Source organism: Mytilus californianus, unplaced genomic scaffold (assembly GCF_021869535.1).
Source record: "Mytilus californianus isolate M0D057914Y unplaced genomic scaffold, xbMytCali1.0.p SCAF_1, whole genome shotgun sequence".
Classification (NCBI taxonomy): Eukaryota; Metazoa; Mollusca; class Bivalvia; order Mytilida; family Mytilidae; genus Mytilus; species Mytilus californianus.
Window position 1 is genome coordinate 67,594,877 of NW_026262581.1, and position 21,502 is coordinate 67,616,378.

The 21,502-nt window shown below is 32.7% G+C and overlaps 1 protein-coding gene across 1 annotated transcript; it reads left to right on the plus strand.

Moving 5' to 3' along the window:
• Positions 1 to 362: 362 nt before the first annotated feature.
• On the plus strand, positions 363 to 17,322 carry LOC127707100 (glutathione S-transferase Mu 4-like). The gene is made up of 7 exons (XM_052211783.1): positions 363 to 520; positions 3,558 to 3,633; positions 7,817 to 7,881; positions 10,402 to 10,483; positions 12,483 to 12,583; positions 13,441 to 13,536; positions 15,559 to 17,322. The coding sequence occupies exons 1-7, from the start codon at positions 488 to 490 to the stop codon at positions 15,751 to 15,753; spliced, it is 648 nt and encodes a 215-aa protein (XP_052067743.1). The 5' UTR covers positions 363 to 487; the 3' UTR covers positions 15,754 to 17,322.
• Positions 17,323 to 21,502: the final 4,180 nt, after the last annotated feature.

Consider the following 21,502-nt stretch of genomic DNA (forward strand, 5'->3'; position numbering starts at 1 on the left):
GTTTGGCTTTAATTCTCAAGATATACCAAGGAAATGTAAAAGGCCTATAAATACTCTACTATAATAAATGCAATAAATTCATGGTCATCCCATAGATATAATAGCCATTATATCTATGGTCATCCGTAACAAATATGAATGGACCAGTATTGGACAATAACTCAACAATACAACAAATAGAGATCTAAATGCCGTTTATTCCGGCATTGATCCCTAGCAATGATTCAATATATACGGAGATAATAAACACTTTTAAAAATTCAAAATTTCAATGTATAAATATTTATATTAATGGGAAGGTCCTCGGAAAAAAATCTAATGATTTTCATTGGCCAATCGTCGAGACAAAAAATTTCTTGTGACCACGTCATCCGGATAATTTACCGTCCGCATTACGATTGTTAGAAAAACCCGGCGAAGATCACATGCGAAGAAGAAACCTTTTCTCATCTCAAATACTAAGTAGAATTTAATTAACAAGTAAAGGATGCCGACTCTAGGGTACTGGAAAATAAGAGGCGTAAGTAGTAACAGTAAATTAGGAACAATACAAATCCCCTCATGTCTTAAGTATATAACTGAGACTACTATAACTGATATAAGGGTAAAATCTAGGACAACACTAGTCCAAATAATGGTATCGGGTCCGTTCGCCCTAATTACAATTTCGCCCTGGGTCCGTTCGCCCTGAGTCCGTTCGCCCATAGAGTCCGTTCGCCCTGGGTCCGTTCGCCCTAATTTTTATAAAAAAAATAATATTAATGGTTTAATTTAAAGTTTTGTAATCTTATTCAGATATGTAAATGGTAAATATTAAAAAATATATCTCCAAATTCATGAATAAACATTGAAATTAAAAAAAAAAGTTTTTGTTTTGGAGCATTAATCAGGCTAATTGGCTTCATTGTTACATTTGTTTTTATTCAGAATTACTTTTAATGACTGTTGATTGTAAATAAACTCATCATAGATACCAAGATTGAAACTTTGTACACCAGACACACGTTTTGTCTACAAAAGACTCATCAGTGACGCTTGAATCAAAATAGTTAGTAAGGCCAAATAAAGTACGAAGTTGAAGAGCATTGAGGACCCAAAATTCCTGAAAGTTTTGCCAAATACAGCTAAGGTAATATATTTCTGAGGTGGAAAAGCCTTAGTATTCCGAAAATTCAAAGTTTTGTAATTTAGAATGCTGATTAGATATGATTACGATGTCTTTGGTCTCACTTTCGCCGCTTAATTGGCTTCTTTGATCTCAAGGTGTTGAGTGAGTTGGATCTTGTTAGACCTGTTTGGATTGTTTTGAAATTGTTACAAGGTTTCAAAAATGATAAATTCATACAGATAACTTTTTGGTCTCCCATTTTCCTGACGGAACACTTCTTCTTCTTCAAAATACTGTCCACATTCAATATGATGAATATTCTTGCAAGAATATTCAATGCAAATCAAAAGAAAAATCATTATCTGGTAGCATCAATACAACATAAATCCTCGTCTCATGGGTTTTCGTGCTATTAAGAATGCATTGTGACGTCACAATTTCCATTGAAAAAGCATGCATAGTACGAATTCATATGACGTACGAAAACGTATGATCTGACCAAATATTTCGGCGGAATTTTCAACAAACTTTAGAAAATAGCAATCAGGGCGAACGGACTCAGTGCGAACAGGAATTAGGGCGAATAGGTACTAGGGCGAACGCGAATCAGGGCGAACGGACCCTGATTCCCAAATAATTATGACGTCTTGAAAGGCTATTTTATTTTTTTTCTGTGACGCTGTCGTAGGAAGGCGTCACAGAAAAAAAAAAAAATAGCCTTTCAAGACTCATAATTATTTGGACTAGGACAACACATAAATAAAATATTTACTAGTCCAAATAATTATGAAAAGCTATTTAATGCCTTAGCCCCACCGGACGCAATTACGACTGGACACAATTACGAACGATTTCAAATGTTTGCCTTCTGAAATCATATTCAATTATGATAATTAATAAATGTTTCTATGTATAAAAACCCTATTAAAGTTCCCTTGTTTTCATGATAATACAATTCATGTGCACTTGGTGAATGTTGATGACGATGACAAAATCATTCTGAAAATATTAAATGGACGACACTCTCGCCTGGAAATTATATTAAAAAAATCATTAAGGTAAGTGCATATTGCCTTCTTTTGTTAATATATAGAAGGAAAAATATCTCCTGATTCTGTTCATATGCGTGATGCCTTTTATCTTGCCCAATTAACCCAAATAATTGACGTTTTTTTAGACTCTTGTGACCCTATTTATTGTCAAAAGAAAATACGGTAACTTTATTGAAAAGTCCAGAGAACTCAGAATGAAATGTTGACCTATATAAAAAAAATCATAGATGAATGATAGGTTCACCAACGAAATGGAGAAACTTGAATTTAGTACTCCTTAAAAGGAGGAACTTACATAAAAACAAAACAATTCCGAAATCTTTCCTTTACACATACGAGACATTTCGTCTGCAACCACTGCTGAAGTATTTGAAGTAAAATACAAACTTGCGCATCTTATTTTCCTCTGGAAATGTGTTTGAGATTAGATTAGAGTATGTTTTATCAATCTAGACTGTTGTCATTGTTTTCCTCTGCAAGATATATTAATATAGCGCTGTTCGGAATTGCGTCCATATTTGGCTCACTTGACCCATAAAACCAGGTCAAGCAAATCTTACTAAAGTATCCTAACGTGAATAGAAAATTATGTGGGATATGATGCAAAATGGAAAGCCTCCATACATCTTAAATTCTATGGAATAAACAATTCCAGAAAAGTAGTCTACATAAAAAAATATTAATCACAGTTCAAAAATCGTTCGTAATTGTGTCCGGTGAGGCTACTGTGCCGCAGTAAGGCGTCAAAGCAAACAAATAAAATAGCCTTTCAAGACGTCATAATCATTTGGACTAAATATTTACATCATGACATGCGCATCCAAAAGTTGCAAAATAATCAGTATATTGATGGTGGCCACAAAATGCTAGAAGTAGAAGTAGAAGTAGAAAACACATACCTGTCAACTTCTGAAAGTGAAAATGCATTAAGTGAAAAATGTTCGGTCATAACACATTCAAACTTTATTTTAGCTAAATTTGACGTATATATTTTAACTACACTTCTGACAGAGTAATTATTTTAAGTTTGCCACTGAACGTAAAGCAATCATCAATCAACATTTCCCTTACTGTTTGTAGCTATAAACATATAATGATTGCAGTGTGTCAGGACAGAAGGATATGACACTTCTATTTCTTGCCAATGAGACCACTGTAATCAAACAGTGTTTTATTAGAGATCCATGACCCCTTAGATTTATATATACAGTACATGAGAGGATATAAAAAGTGTTATTCAATTTATTAACCCTGCTGGAGGATATATTTGATTCTCATGGAGGGTGGAGTTAAAAAAGGTTTGCTTTTGAAAAATAAAAAAAGTAAAAAGTTGTTTGCACCAACTGCTGTTTAGTTTCACATTACCACTTCATTGTTTATTGTTTCTACTATTTCAGCTAGCACAGCCAGTTAGATTGTTACAGAACTATGCTGGAGAAGACTTTGAAGATGTCCAATATGAACAAGGAGATGGTAATCTTATTTTAAAATAATTTAATCTTTTGGTTCCATATGATACTCCAGGACATGTTATTTATCATGCATAAAGGCATGGTAGGTGTCAACTCTCCCAGATATTTTCCAAAATTTCAGTAATCTCCCGCTCTGCCTATCTTCTGCTATGTGCAAAATTATCACCCACTCATTCAGAATGCGTTGTAATTAACTCAAGATTTAAATTATTCGGTTTTCTTTTACCAGCTGTTCACACATTCTTGGGAAAGAAAGAGAGAGAGAGAGGCCTTTAACATAGCATGAAACAAGTGCCTGTTGTTTATCAAAAAGATTTCTCATTTTGTCAAAATTAGTGGTCAGAAGCTTATTTTGTGTTACTATGACTGAACCGTCTGAAAGTCTGTTAAATGTTAATAGCTGCAGTGCTAAATCAGCTGCTTTTATATACAACAACACAAAATGTAACTGAAACGTCATCTTCAAAATAAAATATTAAATTTGCTTTTATGCAATTATTACAAATAACAATAGGTAGCCTATGATATGGCACAGAAAATGGCGCTATATTAAATTCCCCCAAAACTTTTTTGTTGGGGAGAATCCAAGATCTCACTCTTTAGAGGTTTTGAAAGTTTACATCTATGATCATGATTTTGTTGATAAAGGGTCGTAAGGGATGTTCCTTCCTTCTTTCCTCACACTGATGTCTTATGATCAAAGGTGACTTGTTACTAGAGTACCTTAAGTTCAGCCCAGGTGTTTGGTTGGGTTGGTGTTGTTTAATCCTTTGTGTTCTATATAGAGTTTTGCCAACTTTAGTTTGTCATCTTGTTTTACTTCTTTTGGACATTTTGATAATTTTCAATTTTCAGCCTATAGTTTTGATAGCTGCCTAAGTACTTCCTATCCAATAGACATTGTTAAGCAATAAAAGCACTATTCCTTTACTTTTTGTGTTTTTTTGCTGTGCATGAACTGATTTTGTGTCATAAATGAATACCCCATTACCTTTCTTTTCTGTTGACAGTATTTCCCTGTTCAATCGAGGAAATGGTTGAGACATTTTTTATAAAAGAAAGCATTCCACATATCAGATTTATTGACCTGAGAATATAAAAAAGATAAATAAGATACCAAAACAGCAATCAAAGATCATAAATGCACAATACCATGACCACAAAACTGCATAACGTGAAAAACTTACAGAAGACAACACAGAAAACTAAAGATTGAGCAACCTTTACCCCACCAAAAAATAGGGGGTGTTCTCAGGTGCCCTTTGACTGACCTTGGAAGACCTTCATGGGTAGTTAAGGTTGTAAAACACCCCATAATTTTTATACGACCGCAAAAAAATTTTGTGGTCGTATATTGGTATGACGTTGGCGTCGTCGTCGTCGTCGTCGTCGTCGTCCGGCGTCGTCGTCCAAATACATATTGGTTTTCGCACTCTAACTTTAGTTTAAGTGAATGGATCTTTTTGAAATTTGACCATAAGGTTAAATACCACAAAAGGAAGGTTGGGATTGATGTTGGGGGTAATGGTACCAACAGTTAAGGAATTAGGGGCCAAAAAGGGGCCAAAAATGAGCATTTTCTAGTTTCCAGACAATAACTGTGGAACGGTGTATGGATCTCTCTGAAATTATACTACAAGTTTCCATACCACAAAGGGATGGTTAGGATTTGCTTTGGGGGGTTATGGCTCAAACCGTTTAGGAATTAGGGGCAAAAAAGGGGGAAAAACAAGGTTGTCCTGGTTAATGGACAAATACTTTAGTACAAAACATAATTTAAAGCAGTGTAAGGGAGATAAATCAAATAAATCATTGAAATTATCTCCCTTACACTGCTTTTAAATTATGTATAAAGTAATGGTTAATGAACAATAAAGATAATCTAAAACAGTGTAAGGGAGGTAATCCAAATACAACGTTTTGGTTACTTCCCTTACTCTGCTTTTAAATTATGTTTAAAGAAATGCATATTTATAAAGGAAGACCAGTAAAAATATCTGCAAATGTTTTCATCTTTTTATTTTACAAAAAAATCCATATGAAAGATTTGACACTATATTTTTATTAATTCTATTATAAAATAGATTAAGTTAGCACTATGGTAAATTTAAATGGGTAATTATGGTTGCCAACTCCATTGGAAATTTGAATTGAGATTATGACCATATCTTGAGGGAAAGAATTTTTTTGGGGGAAAAAGGGGGGGGGGGATAAAAAGAAATTGTGGGGGGCCAATTTTTTCTCATTTCAGATTTAAGAAATTAAAAAGAATTATTCTTCAAATTTTATTTTTTTTTCAAATTTCAAATATTGAAAAATTTCAAGAAGTAATCTTTAATTGCACAGTATGGCGCATTAGATTTGTAAAATATTTGATCACATTTATTTATTTGTTATGCCGAATCTAACAGTGTATTTAGATTTTTAATTTTGGGTCCAGTTTTCAAATTGGTCTACATTAATGTCCAAAGGGTCCAAAATTAAACTTTGTTTGATTTTAGCAAAAATTGAATATATGAGGTTCTTTGATATGCTGAATCTAAACATGTATTTAGATTTTTGATTTTTGGCCCAGTTTTCAAGTTGGTCCAAATTGGGGTCCAAAATTAAACTTTGTTTGATTTCAACAAAAATTGAATATATGGGGTTGTTTGATATGCTGAATCTAACCATGTATTTAGATTTTTTATTTGTGACCCCGTTATCTAATTGGTTCATATTGAGGTCAAAAGGGTCCAAAATTAAACTTAGTTTGATTTTAACAAAAATTGAATTCTTGGGGTTCTTTGATTTGCTGAATCTAAACATGTGTTTAGATTTTTGATTATGGGCCCAGTTTTCAAGTTGGTCCAAGATAGGGTCCAGTATTTAAACTTTGTTTGATTTCAACAAAAATTGAATATATGGGGTTCTTTGATATGCTGAATCTAAACATGTATTTAGATTTTTGATTATGGGCCCAGTTTTCAAGTTGGTCCAAATTGGGGTCCAAAATTAAACTTTGTATGATTTCAACAAAAATTGAATATATGATGTTCTTTGATATGCTGAATCTAACCATGTATTTAGATTTTTTATTTGTAGGCCCCGCTATCAAATTGGTTCATATTGAGGTCAAAAGGGTCCAAAATTAAACTTTGTTTGATTTCATCGAAAATTGAATTATTGGGGTTCTTTGATATGCCAAATCTAACCGTGTTTTTAGATTTTTAATTTGGGTCCCGTTTTTTAAATTGGTCTTCATTGAGGTCCAAAGGGTCCAAAATTAAACTTAGTTTGATTTTAACAAAAATTGAATTCTTGGGGTTCTTTGATATGCTGAATCTAAACATGTATTTAGATTTTTGATTATGGGCCCAGTTTTCAAGTTGGTCCAAGTTGGGGTCCAAAATTAAACTTTTTTTGATTTCAACAAAAATTGAATATATGGGGTTCTTTGATATGCTGAATCTAACCATGAATTTAGAATTTTTATTTGTGGGCCCCGCTATCAAATTGGTTCATATTGAGGTCAAAAGGGTCCAAAATTAAACTTTGTTTGATTTCATCAAAAATTGAATTATTGGGGTTCTTTGATATTCCAAATCTAACCGTGTATTTAGATTTTTAATTTTAAGTCCTGTTTTTTAAATTGGTCTACATTAAGGTCCAAAGGGTCCAAAATTAAACTTAGTTTGATTTTAGCAAAAATTGAATTCTTGGGGTTCTTTGATATGCTGAATCTAAACATGTGTTTAGATTTTTGATTATGGGCCCAGTTTTCAAGTTTGTCCAAGTTGGGGTCCAAAATTAAACTTTGTTTGATTTTAACAAAAATTGAATATATGGTGTTCTTTGATATGCTGAATCTAACCATGTATTTTGATTTTGGACATTGGACCATAATAGGTAAATTAAAAAAATTCAAGTTCTTAGACCACATTCTTTCTGTGTCAGAAACCTATGCTGTGTCAAATATTTAATAACAATCCAAATTCAGAGCTGTATCAAGCTTGAATGTTGTGTCCATACTTGCCCCAACTGTTCAGGGTTCGACCTCTGCGGTCGTATCAAGCTGCGCCCCAGCGAAGCATTTTATTTGTAGATGTTTTGAATGGTAACAGATAATACAAAGTAAAGAAAAAAATATTAGTTGACAGTCATACTTAATTTAAAAGATGTATTATTCCTTTGTTACTTTTCAGGTCCAGAATTCAGCAGAGAGTGCTGGACCTCTGTCAAGAACACATTAGGACTTCCTTTCCCAAATGTAAGTATAGATACTTGTAACAATGATTCCTTATTGTCTCGCCTTGACAGAGTCATAAAGGGAGACATAGGTATGCTGTTTCCGGCGTCGACGGTGGCGGCGTCAACAATGTATTAGTTTGTGATTAGGTCTAGTGTATGGTGAACCACTAGTGGTAGGTCAATGATATTTGGTATGCAGTGGTATAAGCATTGGCACATCTCATTACCATGGAGATTATTTGGCCCCGCCCCCTCAGTTATGGTCTGTTGACTTTGAAATTTTGCTTAGTTTAAATGTATTAGTTTGTGATTAGGTCAGTTTATGGGGAACCACTAGTGGTAAGTTAATGATGACTGGTATGCAGTTGTATAAGTGTTGGCATATCTCATTTCCATGGAGATTATATGGCGCGGCCCCCTCATTCATGGTCTATTGACTTTGAAACTTTTGCTTAGTTTTCATGTATAAGTTTGTGATTAGGTCAGTTTATGGGGAACCACTAGTGGTAGGTCAATGATAATTGGTATGCATTTGTATTAGCATTGGCATATCTCATTACCATGGAGATTTTTTGACCCCGCCCCCTCAGTTATGGTCTATTGACTGAAACTTTTGCTTAATTTTCATGTATTAGTTTGTGATTAGGTCAGTTTATGGGGAACCAGTAGTGGTAGGTAAATGGTATTTGTTATGCAGTTGTATTAGCATTGGCTCATCTCATTTCCATGGAGATTATTTGGCCCCGCTCCCTCAGTTATGGTCTATTGACTTTGAAATTTTGTTTAGTTTACATGTATTAGTTTGTGTTTAGGTTTGTTTAAAGGGAACTACTTATGATAAGTCAATGGTATTTGGTATGCAGTTGTATTAGCATTTGCACATCTCATTTCCATGGAGATTGTTTAGCCATGTACCTTCAGTCATGGTTCATTGACTTCTAATATTTACAAAACTTACATGTTAAAGTGTTGCTATTTTAATTTCAACATTTGCATTATCGAAATTACAAAAAGGCGAGACATATCTCCGTGTTAACAGTTTATTTGTATGTTAAGTTTAAAAAAAGAGTTTTAGAAATTAAATATTTGTCCCTGATATCTTTGTATACTTAAAGTTTGTTAAGCAAAACCTACTGCAGCCTGGGTCAAATATACTATAGTTACATGTACTGCACATTGATTTTTGTTTTTATTTACTATCTAAACATGTACTACACGAGACACAAATGCAATAACTTTTGGACACAATGAATGTGAAACAGAAACACCTGTTACTAACAAGCAATAAAGTTTTAGACAACAATTCATCACAGCATTCTAATTGAAATGAAATTATTATGACTATAAACCCAAAAATAAACAAAGCACCACAGTTTACAAGAACTAGTTCAATTAGGAACAAAATGGTTAAATATAAAAATAAGGAGATATAGAGGGTACAATTGCCAATGCGACAACTTTCCTTTTGCATAATATCAATCAGGACAAAATCCTGTTTTGGATGTTTACATTTTAACAATTGTTTTATTCTGTAAATAAAATTCAATTACACTGCAAATTAGGAAATTTTTGCATTCATCTATTATTATTAATTGCAAAATGTGAGATGAATTATTGCAATTTCAGGAAAAGCTGCATATAAATCGTGCTATCAAAATTTAGACTGCAGGATTTTTTTAAGAAACCTATCCAATTGCAATTCACTAAATATTTTGATGTAACTTTGATTTGTTAACAAGGCCTTTATCTGAAATATTGTTTTCATTTTATTAAGGGATCACTGTATTTTATTTCAATGAATGTAATAAAAGCTTTCATCAAAGGGCATGGAAAGATTTTTTTGTTTTAACACCTTTTTGATATTCTTATTAGATAAGGATAGTGTTGTTGTAGATAGTTATATCAAAGTGGAAACAACTACAAGTAGAAACTTGACCATTGATTGAATACACAGTTTTATTTCAAAACCATACTTTTGTGCATACTTTAAGAAGTTGTTATAAACAGAGAAAAAAATGACTGAATCTTCATTAATTTTGAAATTCAACAAGTGACAGGAGAAAACATTAATTCAAGAATGCACCTACATGTAGATCATGAGTGAATTATCAAGGGTTGAATATTTTTTAATATTTTAATACTTCGATTATTCTTTTTATTGCATTGACTTTCCAGGTAATCATTAAGAAAATGCAAGGAACTATATCTTTTTTCATGCATTCTAACTAAGTTTTGATTCACTTTATTGAAGATATCTTGACAGTTATTTTTGTTGTATGATTTCAGAGCAGTGAAAATACAGGATTTATTTCAATTATGAAATACTGGTGTTTATTCAGTCTAATAAAATAAAATCTCCACACTCGTTCAACATGGGCGCAGTGACCAAGCAGACAAAACGGAGCAAGTGCGGATATTTAATTTTAAGTATATTGGTGTTTATTTGACTTGGAAATTTGTTATTTCATTGCAAATCATGTAATAAGTTGTATGTATCTTTTAACAAATTAATTATTTTTCAAAATGTTGTATTTTTCAGCTACCATATTACATAGATGGTGACATTAAAATCACACAGAGTAACTCAATCCTAAGATACATTGCCAAGAAACATGACTTGTGTAAGATAAAATACTTTAGTATAAACCAATTCTTCATTATGTATAAGCATGTAAGAGTTTTCCTCCATGTTTCCAAAAGTAATATTAATTTAAGAAATTTTTTTTATACCCCCGCTTTAAAAAAGTGGGGTTATACTGTTTTACCTCTGTCTGTCCGTCCGTCCATCCGTCCGTCCCATGAATATTTTTCGTCGCAGCTTTCTCGGTAACTACATCATATGGATTTCTGAAATTTGGTTTCAGGGTTTATATAAGTCAGCTATACCATGTGATGCGTTTTCAGATTCATCTCTCAACAACTTCCTGTTTACCAAAATATTTGGGTTGGGGTATCATCAGTGAGCAGTAGCTCGCAGTTTCACTTGTTTTTCATGTTATGCTCTGTGCTTCTTTTAAAAAGAGTAGTCATTATATGTGTCTATAATTCTTATTATTGTAAATATCTTAATGCCTTATGTGCTTTAGTTGTTAATATCTTTACTCTGTGTAATATATAGACAATATTTTTACAATGTGTAAAATGTTAAAAATTATCATTAATGGCATATTAAAATGAGCATAGGGCATCCCATGATAAAATTATTTTGATTCTGGAGGACATATGCCGGCATGTGTAGCTTTTTCAACTGGGTTTTCCAAGGGAAAATCCTAAATGAAGAGTGAAAATCTCTCATTTCTCATTTCCATGGAGGTTATTTAACCTGCACCTTAAGTCATTGTTCATTGATATTGAATGTTTTGCTTAGTTTACCGGTACATGTTTAGATATTGCCATTTTAATTTCATCATTTACATTTTACTATCAAAATTACCAAAAGCAAGACATGTCTCTGTGGTAACAGTTTATTAATGTATCACCTTGGCAAAGTCAAAGGTAAGAAAATATTGAGAAAAATATGTGTTATGAATATATTTTTGAAGAAAAATATATTTTTGGGTAAGACTGATGCTCATCTTTACATTTATGTTATGATCTTATAATGAAGCAATGTTTGCAAGTTCCCTTAAATGCATGGTAATATTTTATAAGTTAGGATATTTTTTTATTTTCAAATTCAAATATTATAAACTACTGCGTCAATGCCACTGCTGGTGGAGGTTTCCATTCCAAGGGTATCACCAGCCCAGTAGTCAGCACTTCTGTGTTGACATGAATTATCATTGATATGGTCATATCTTTTTAAAATTAACTGTTTACAAAACTTCAAATTTTTTGAAATACTAAGGATTTTCTACCCCAAGAATTGATTACCTTAGCTGTATTTGGCAAAACATTTCTGTTTTTTTGGTCCTCAATGCTCTTCAACTTCCTACTGTATTTGGCCATTTTAACTTTTCTTTTTTGATTCAAGCTTCACAGATAGTCTTTTGTAGACAAAAAGTGTCTGGCATAAAAAAATTGAATCCTGGTATCTACAATGAGTTTATTATTAAAGGTGCTTTAATCATATCTTCTCTCTCTTCTGCTGAACAAAAACTAACACTAGTTATTAACACATATGGTCACTGATAAACAATGTATAATTCTGTGAATAGCTTTGTAGATTTGATCTTTGTATTTTTTCGATTGCCTGTATGTGGAAATTGCAATAATTGACAAGATATGGATTGTTTCTTTAATGGTAATCATGAAAAATTTCCATACCACATGTATGATTGTTAACATAGCACTCACAAACTTTGTTATTTCAACTTCATAATATGGAAATTACCATAAAAATCAGCGATGGATACTAGATTTTGGTCTAAAGTAGTTTTTACTGTACATTTAATTAGGGCTTCAGCTAAAAATAACTGTTTCTTTAGGTGAATGGAATGATTGTGAAGTTTTGATTAATGACCTTAATATATGATATATTTGTATTAAAAGTGTAGGTGTGCATTGGAAAGTGAACCATTGATAGTACATTTGTACCAACATTCACTTAAAAAAACCTAGTAGCAAAATATATATATTAATATAGCATCAGTATGATTTATCTATTATGTTTGATTACAGTGGGCAAGACGACACAAGAAGTAGTTGATTGTGATGTAATGTTAGAGAATGCCATGGACTTCAGAAATGGGACTGTTAGATTAGCTTACAATAGTGACTATGTAAGTAGAATTACAGTGAAATCAGTCCCTACCAAACCACTTACAAACTGAAGCTTTGTTCAATGAATACAGGTTTACAATAAATTGATGTTGGTATAAAGGAATTAGGAGTCAGTCAGGTTTAGACAGGCTTCCAATTTAGCCAGGGTTCTGTTTAGACAGGTTTCTGGAGTAGTCTGGTTCAGTTAAGACAAGTTTTCGATTTAGTCAGAGTTCCATTTCTACAGATTTTCAATTTATTTAGAATTTTGTACACAGGTTTTACTGTATTATAATTTATCATTAATTTAGCTGTTGAAATAGCCAACATAGGTACTGCACTGAAACTTCTATCTGATGACCTGTTTTTAATATCCTGTATCACACCTGTGTTTGGAATACCTTAAATATATGATAAGTGAACAAAGCATAAAATAATTTGTACCATATTTACCAACCATCATTCAATATAAGCCCTCAGGTTTTGCCCTCAGGCTGTATTATATCTTCCTTATTTATACAGCCTGTGATACATATTTTGCTAGGTATTATACTCAAGTTAGCTTTAATACATTGTAAATATAATACTGATTGAAATTTCAGGTCATTTTTTTGTTATTATTAAAACAAATACATCTTGAATTTGACTATGCTTAAACTTAATACATTTTTGTTTGTAAAATGGAATATTTCCATAGTACATGTATGGCTGAAAATAAAATATTGTAAAGAAAATTTAGATTTGATGTGAGAAAAATTCAGGACATGAAGTGTTTTAAGTTTCATGTACTCTTTCATATTAAACATGATTATTTGCTTGCTATGTTATTCAAATTTCATATAAAACAAATATATGTATCATTACATTTTAATTACAGGAAAAATTAAAAGAAGACTACTTCAAAAATTTGCAGCCAATGCTGGAAAAATTTGAAAATTTTCTTGGAAATAAGAACTTTTTTACTGGAGCTAATGTAAGTATACACAACTTAAGTTACCTCACTTTGTAACAAACATTTGTTAAAGGTATTTGAGGTAAAAGTAATAAGATATTTGAGGTAAGAGTGATAAGGTATAAGAGTTAAAGGTTATAGGGTATTTGGGGTAAAAGTAATATTAAATGGGATCCCGAACAAAACACTAAATTAATAATCTACAATGCTTATTCAGATTGGATAACCATCTTTTCTGTAACTCCTAATTACACCCTGCTTAAGATATATGCAATGCATTCTTTCTTCAGTCTGTCTGTCAAATATCACATTTTAGTTTGGGTTTAAGGTTCTTTACCATGAAGTTGTTTCACATCAAGTTGATACTTAAATGTCCATTATGAGGTAAATCATTTCATGATATATGGCAGATACACAGGATGGGTGCCACATGTGGAGCAGAATCTGCCTACCCTTTGAAGCTCCTGAGCACCCCTGGTTTTTGGTGGGTTTGGTGTTGCTCAGTCTGTAGACTTCTATGTTGTGTTTAGTGTACTGATGTTTTTTCGTTTTTTGCCATTGCATTGTCAGTTTGTTTTTCGAATTATGAGTTTGAATACCTTTTTGGTATCTTTCAACTCTATTTTTTAGGAAACCGACCCACATTTTCGGGGTTTCATGGAACTTGAAATTTGTGTGTGTAATGAGATATGGTGTCCTATTGACACATACTCATGTTAAATGACTCAGTTTTATTAAAGTGTGTTCTTGTCTTACATTTTTATAAGACCGCAAAAATTAAAAAAAATTTGATTGTATATTGGTATCACGTTGTCGTCATTGTCAGCGTCGTCCGAAGACAGATGGTTTCCGGTTAATAACTTTAGTATAAGTAAATAGAAATCAATAAAATTTTAACACAAGGTTTATAACCACTAAAGGAAGGTTGGGATTGATTTTTGGGGTTATGGTCATAACTGATTATGAATTAGGGGCCAAAAAGGGGCCCAAATAAGCATTTTTGTAGTTTCCAGACAATAACTTGTGTTAAAGTGTATGAATCTCTCTGAAATTATACCACACGTTTCCATACTACAAAGGGATGATTAGGATTGACTTTGGGGGGTTATGGCTCTAACCAATTAGTAACTAGGGGCAAAAAAAGGGGAAAAACAAGGGTTTTTCTGGTTAAAGGACAATTGAGACAATTTAAAAGCAGTGTAAGGGAGGTAATCCAAATCAATTAAAAGAACACTGTTTGATTACCTCCCTTACACTGCTTGTAAATTATGTATTAAGAAATGATGATTGTTGTGAGGTGATTAGCTGTCAATTTATTTTTAGCAGTTACTATTAATTAATATTAATTTTAGCCATGACTATGTATGTCATTATATATTTTAAAACTTTTATGATGTATTTAAATGGTGTTATAGTTGCAAACTCCATTAGAAATTTGAATTGAGATACTGACCATATCTTGAGGGAAAGATTTTTTTGGGGGGAACAAGGGAAAGGGGGGAGGTGAAAAAAATTGGAGGGGACGGGGGCAATTTTCTCATTTCAGATTTCAGAAATTAAAAGAAAATTTCTTCAAATATTTTTTTTGGGGGGTTAATATTCAACAGCATAGTGTATTGCACAAAAGCAAAAAACCGGGGTAATTTTTTTTTTTTTTGGGGGGGGGGGGGTCAATTCACAACAGCATAGTGTATTGCACAAAAGCAAAAAATTGAATATAAATTCAAATCATATAATCAATTTGAAGTTCTTTGACTACAGTTATTCTGTGTCAGAAACCCATTATGTGACAAAAATTTAGTTACAATCCAAATTCAGACCTGTATCAAGCGTGAATATTGTGTCTATTTTGGCCCCAACTTTTCAGGGTTGGACATCTGCGGTTGTATCCAGCTGCCCTCAGCGAAGCAATTTATTTTATTCCAATGATTCTATAGAAAAAAATTGGCTTTTATATTGTTTGATGTAAACATACTAAATGTGGACAAAGTTGGAAATGTTTTTCTGAACACACTTCTTACAGTTCTGTTTTTCATATTACAGGTTACTGTTTGTGACTTTCCAATGTATGAATTGTTAGACCAGCACAAAATAATGAAGCCAGGAATCCTAGATCCATACCCAAAGTTGTCTGCCTTTGTTGGAAGATTTGAAGCACTTCCTGCCATAAAGAAGTACATGTCTTCTGATAAGTTCATGAAAAGACCAATCAACAACAAGTCCGCAAGCTTTAAATAGATTTCACAATGTGTAATGAACATTGATATCGGTGAACATAGTATAGATTGAATAAGTGTTTATGTATTGATAGTGCTATTTCAAAATATAATGTAGATAAAGTCTTAAAGGTATTGGGAAAAATGTGTTAATTGGTTTACTCCAACCTCTAATTGACCAGGCTTTATAGAATACAGAGAATTTTTGAAAAGTGTACTTGTAAAAATGTTAAGTTACTTTTTCAATGCAGTATGTTAAGATGAATTACAGATCAAAGTTTTGTTGTGGGTAACCTACTTTTAATAGGTCATTGCATCTAACAAGTTTTAATGCTATTGTTTGTTATTAGAATTTTGTATTGAGTTGTATGATGAGGAGTTGCAGGTCAAGTGTTCATGTTGTTTTCTTTGACAAAATTTTAGTCATTGTTCACATCTTCATGATGCCTTCAGTGGGTTGGGAATTTGTAGGGGAAGCCATACATGTTGTACCCTATTCATCAACACTGTAATATTATTATTATCTCTGGTGTACCAATTATTTTAAGACTTTGTTGTTCATAAAAACTATTTGACAAATTATGCATAAATGCCTATAGGAGATTTTTATTTTGTTGTACACTAAAGTCATAGTTTACCACTCACTGTACACAGGAAACCATCGAAAATAAGTATCGCACGAATTTCCACAGTATTCTGGAAACATTTTATAATGTCATTTTTTGTATGTTTTATTGACAGCTTTATTTAAATTGTATTATTATACATGATGTAAATTGTTTGGTGTATCTGTCACAGTACAGAAAGATTAAGGGTTAGTAAAACTCTCAAATATATCACACCATGTTTTCGTTAGAAATTTCAATTTTGTTGAGAAACATTTAATTTTTTTAAAGTCATTTTAGACTCACCTCAACAAAGTCTCAGAGAAAGACTTACTGGTTTGCCCTTAGAGCTTTCAATTATTGTTCAGCATTTAAAATATTATCTTTTTTCAATAAACATTGAAATTATACAACAGTCTCAGTTACGGTGACATAGTCCTCAAAATATCTATGTTAGGTTATTGTGAGAATATCTGTGGTTTGTATAACAATGTTAATGTTTATATTATTGTATGTGTTATGAGTTTGACTTTAAATGCATAATTGCAGGTCCTCATAGAATTTTCTTTCATTGGTATTGTGGGGTAAGATCTGACAAAATGGTCCTGTTTAACTTTTGCAAACCTGTTTTTTTTTTCATTTTACAATACATGTATTGGAATGTTAACAATTTTACAACATACAATGTCCAACCATAAATTTCAAAAATTCTGCATTTATTTTTTGCAATAAATAGATATAGCTTTGATATGATTATTACATTCCATATTTTGACATACTAGTTTTAAGTATTTGTTATGAATTCTATACAAAATTAAAGATGTTATAAAATCTGTACTTTTTTATGCTAGATATTTAGATGATACTTTTTAATCCTGACATGTTTATCCAGTTTTATTGTACTAGACTTTATATTATAGATTTAAAAAAAAAAGATAATGGAAACTCATTGGTATTAAAATAGAAAATAAACATCATTTTCACTACTTTGTCTTTGTATTTTTATCTCGCCTGGCCCACTTGGTGAACATTCCCTATTCTTTATCTATAAAGTCTGTAAACTCTCATGAAAACTACAGTTTTCTGTCAGTTAATCATATAATGAGAGGTTAATTATTACAAATGAGTTTTGTAATGATTGGAATTAACATATGAAAAATTCAACAAACAAGTTTTTATACGACTGCAAAAAATTTTTGTGGTCGTATATTGGTAAGACGTCGGCCTCGTCCTAAGACACATTGGTTTTCGCACTCTAACTTTAGTTTAAGTAAATGGATCTCTATGAAATTTTGCCATAAGGTTCAATACCACAAAAGGAAGGTTGGGATTGATTTTGGGGGTTATGGTACCAACAGTTAAGGAATAAGGTGCCAAAAAGGGGCCAAAAATAAGCATTTTTGTAACTTCCAGACAATAACTTGTGTGTAAGTGTATGGATCTCTCTGACATTACACCACAAGGTTCCATATCACACAGGGAATGCTGGGATTGATTTTGGGGGTAATTGTCTCAAAATATTAGGAATTAGGGGCAAAAAACAAGCATTTTTTCTAGTTTCAATACAATAACTTGTGTGTAAGTGTATGGATCTATCTGAGATTGTACTACAAGGTTTCATATCACAAAGGGAAAGCTGGAATTGAGTTTGGGGGTAATTGCCCAAAACGTTTAGGAATAAGGGGCCAAAAAGGGGCAAAAATAAGCATTTTTCTAGTTTCCAGACAATAACTTGTGTTCAAGTGTATGGATCTCTCTGAAATTGTACTGCAAGGTACCGTACCACAAAGGGAAGGATGGGATTGATTTTGGGGGTAATTAATTCAAAATTTATGGATAAGGGGCCAAAAAGGGGCAAAAAACAAGCATTTTTCTAGTTTCAGGACAATAACTTGTGTGAAAGTGTATGGATCTTTATGAAATTGTACTACAAGGTTCCATATCACAAAGGGAAAGCTTGGTTTGAGTTTGGGGGTAATTGCCCAAAACGTTTAGGAATTTAGGGCCAAAAAGGGGCCAAAAAACAAGCATTTTTCTAGTTTCCAGACAATAACTTGTGTTCAAGTGTATGGATCTCTCTGAAATTGTACTGCAGGTACCGTACCACAAAGGGAAGGCTAGGATAGAGTTTGGGGGTGATTAATCATAAGGGGGTTCAAAAAATTTGGGGGGGGGGGGGGGGGGGGATTTTTTTTTCTTTAAAATTTTCCATTTTAAATTGGTTATTTCGGATTTATATATAAAGGCAAATAATGATATGGTTTGAATAGGTAAATTAAAATTTTTTAAGTTCTTAGACCACATTCATTCTGTGTCAGAAACCTGTGCTGTGTAAAATATTTAATCACAATCCAAATTAAGTGTTGTATCAAGCTTGAATGTTGTGTCCATACTTGCCCCAACTGTTCAGGGTTCGACCTCTGCGGTCGTATCAAGCTGCGCCCAGCGGAGCATTTTATTAAGCAGTAATAATGGGATATGAATAAAAAGAGAAATAGGGTATACATCAATGAGACAGCAACCCAAGGACAGAAATAATCAAATGACATCTTAATATCAGTATATAGTATTCATTCTGCCCCTCAAGACCAGCTGTGGATGGGCTCAATTTAATATGGGTTTTTTCCCAGTCTGCAAAGCATTGCAGGATACATATTAATACTTGGCATTAACCTGGCTTGTAAGCTAGTCTCGTGCATACAAAATTTCTCTCCAGATTTGTATGAATTGTATTAAAGATTTATATTAGCAATGTCTTGGAGAATTCAGTGCTGATCAATTATTTTTTACCAGGAGCTATACCCCTTGGAAATATAAAACATTGAATTGCTTTGTAAGCCCTTTCAATCCTACTTTTCTTGTAGGATCTTGTGAAATTTATATGCAAGGTTTATACCAACAATGTACTAGACGAGTTTGATTTATGTCTCTTGAAAATGTAAATACTACAGAAAATAGCATTGTAAGCATTCTCCACCCTACATTCCTTGCCACATTTTTATGAAATGTATGTCAGGTTTCTATCAGTGATGTCTTGGATAAGCTAGATAATCATGTTGTGCAACTATTCTTCCAGGCGTCATGACCCTTGGAAATAGAAATTATATAGAAAATTGCAGTTTGAGCAATCTCACACATACATTTCTTGTAGGATATTTTATCAAAATGTTAAATAAAATAAAAAAAAGATATTAGAGCTATTGCCCTTTGTCTAATAAAATATGTGCATCAGCGGGGCACATTGGAAAGTTGTTTGTTTATTGTAAAGGGGATCGGGGTAAGGGAAACTCCTTATCAAACATTTTCTAATGGAGTTTCAAAAGGAGTTTTCTGCTTTCATAGGCAACCTGCTGTTGTTGTCGAGCCTGCAAGTTTTGTAGCAGAAAGCTCGACATAGGGATAGTGATCCGGCGGCGGCGGCGGCGTTAGCTAACTTCTTAAAAGCATTATATTTTAGAAGCTAGAAGACCTGGATGCTTCATACTTTGTATATAGATGCCTTATGTTACGAAGTTTCTGTCTGTCATATGTCCATTGTCCTTGACCTCATTTTCATGGTTCAGTGACTACTTGAAAAAAAAGTCAGTTTTTTTTTGTAATGTTAATTTCTTTCTTATTATGAGTAATAGGATAACTATATTTAGTATGTGCGTACCTTGCAAGCTCCTCATGCCCATCAGACAATTTTCATTTGACCTCGACCTCATTTCATGGATCGGTGAACAAGGTTAAGTTTTTCGTGGTCAAGTCAGATACTATAAGCAGTAGGTCTACTATATTTGGTATATGGAATGATATTAAGGTGTACATGTCCAACTGGTAGGTGTCATCTGACCTTGACCTCATTTTCATGGTTTAGTGGTCAAAGTTAAGTTTTTGAGTTTTGGGTCTTTTTTTCTAATACTATATGCAATAGATCAACTATATTTGGTGTATGGAAATATTTTATGATGTACATGTCAGTCTCGTAGGTTATATTTGACCTTGACCTCATTTTCACGATTCATTTCTCAGTGTTAAGTTTTTGTGTTTTGGTCTGTTTTTCCTCAACTATAAGCAATAGATCAACTACATTTGTTCTATGGAAGGATTGTAAGGTGCATATGTCTGTCTGGCAAGTATCATCTGACCTTGACTTCATTTTCATGGTTCATTGGTCAATGTTAAGTTTTCATGGTTAAGTTTGTTTCTTAGATACTATAAGCAATAGGTCAAATGTATTTAATGCATAAATTGATTGTAAGGTGTACATGTCTATCTGGTAAGGTTCATTTGACCTTGACCTCATTTTCATGGTTCATTAGTCAATGTTAAATTTTCTTGGTTAAGACTGTTTCGTAGAAACTATAAGCAATAGGTCAACTATGTTTGGTTTATTGAATGATTGTAAGGTGTACATGTATTTCTCATTTGGTTTATCTGACCTTGACCTCATTTTCTTGGATCATGTTAAGTTTATGTGTTACTTGTAGTAAAGGTTTATATTTAGGACTATCAACATAAAATCAATGGTTAGTAAAGAAGGCCAGACATTTCAGTGTGTGCACTCTTGTTTTAGTTTTAAGCATCCATAGAAATAATTGCATTCATTGAATCCATGTGACATGTTCAGTCCTAAATAACTAGTCCTAACAGAATGACAATACTAGAAATATAAATTTTGAACCATTTAAGGAGGAATGATGATACTTAGTTGATTGCTGACCACCACAAGAGGGCGAGTTGCAGTAATTGTTTGAAAAATTATCTTGGCCTTGGTGACCATTTGACTCAGCAATATCATCAACATCTACTTTAACAATCTATTAATTCATGTCTACTTCTATAATTACTAATATCTATTTTGACAACCCCAGGCTTCAGAGCCTCCAAGAGGGTTAGAAGGAATAAGATGTGGATCCAAAAAATTATCTTTCTAGAGAGAACATACAAAATCTAAGTTCCACTCCTAGTGCAAATGTGTAACTTTTTGATTTTTTTACCTTTTACCTTTTACGCAAAATTAAGAATATCCCAGATAAGTTAAATCTGTTTCATATCTTGACTCATCTAGCAATTGAAAGTGAGGATCATTTCATGGATTAATCAATATGAAATTAATCTGATTTGTTCTCCCCCGCTCAACGCGTTGGGGGGACATAGAAATACCAGGCGTCCATCTGGTCG

Excerpts from the sequence above, each read along its gene's own strand:
- LOC127707100 (XM_052211783.1), top strand. The coding sequence starts at position 488 with ATGCCGACTCTAGGGTACTGGAAAATAAGAGGC. Across the intron at positions 521-3,557 it reads GGTACTGGAAAATAAGAGGC|CTAGCACAGCCAGTTAGATT; the intron begins GTAAGTAGTAAC and ends CTACTATTTCAG. Across the intron at positions 3,634-7,816 it reads CCAATATGAACAAGGAGATG|GTCCAGAATTCAGCAGAGAG; the intron begins GTAATCTTATTT and ends GTTACTTTTCAG.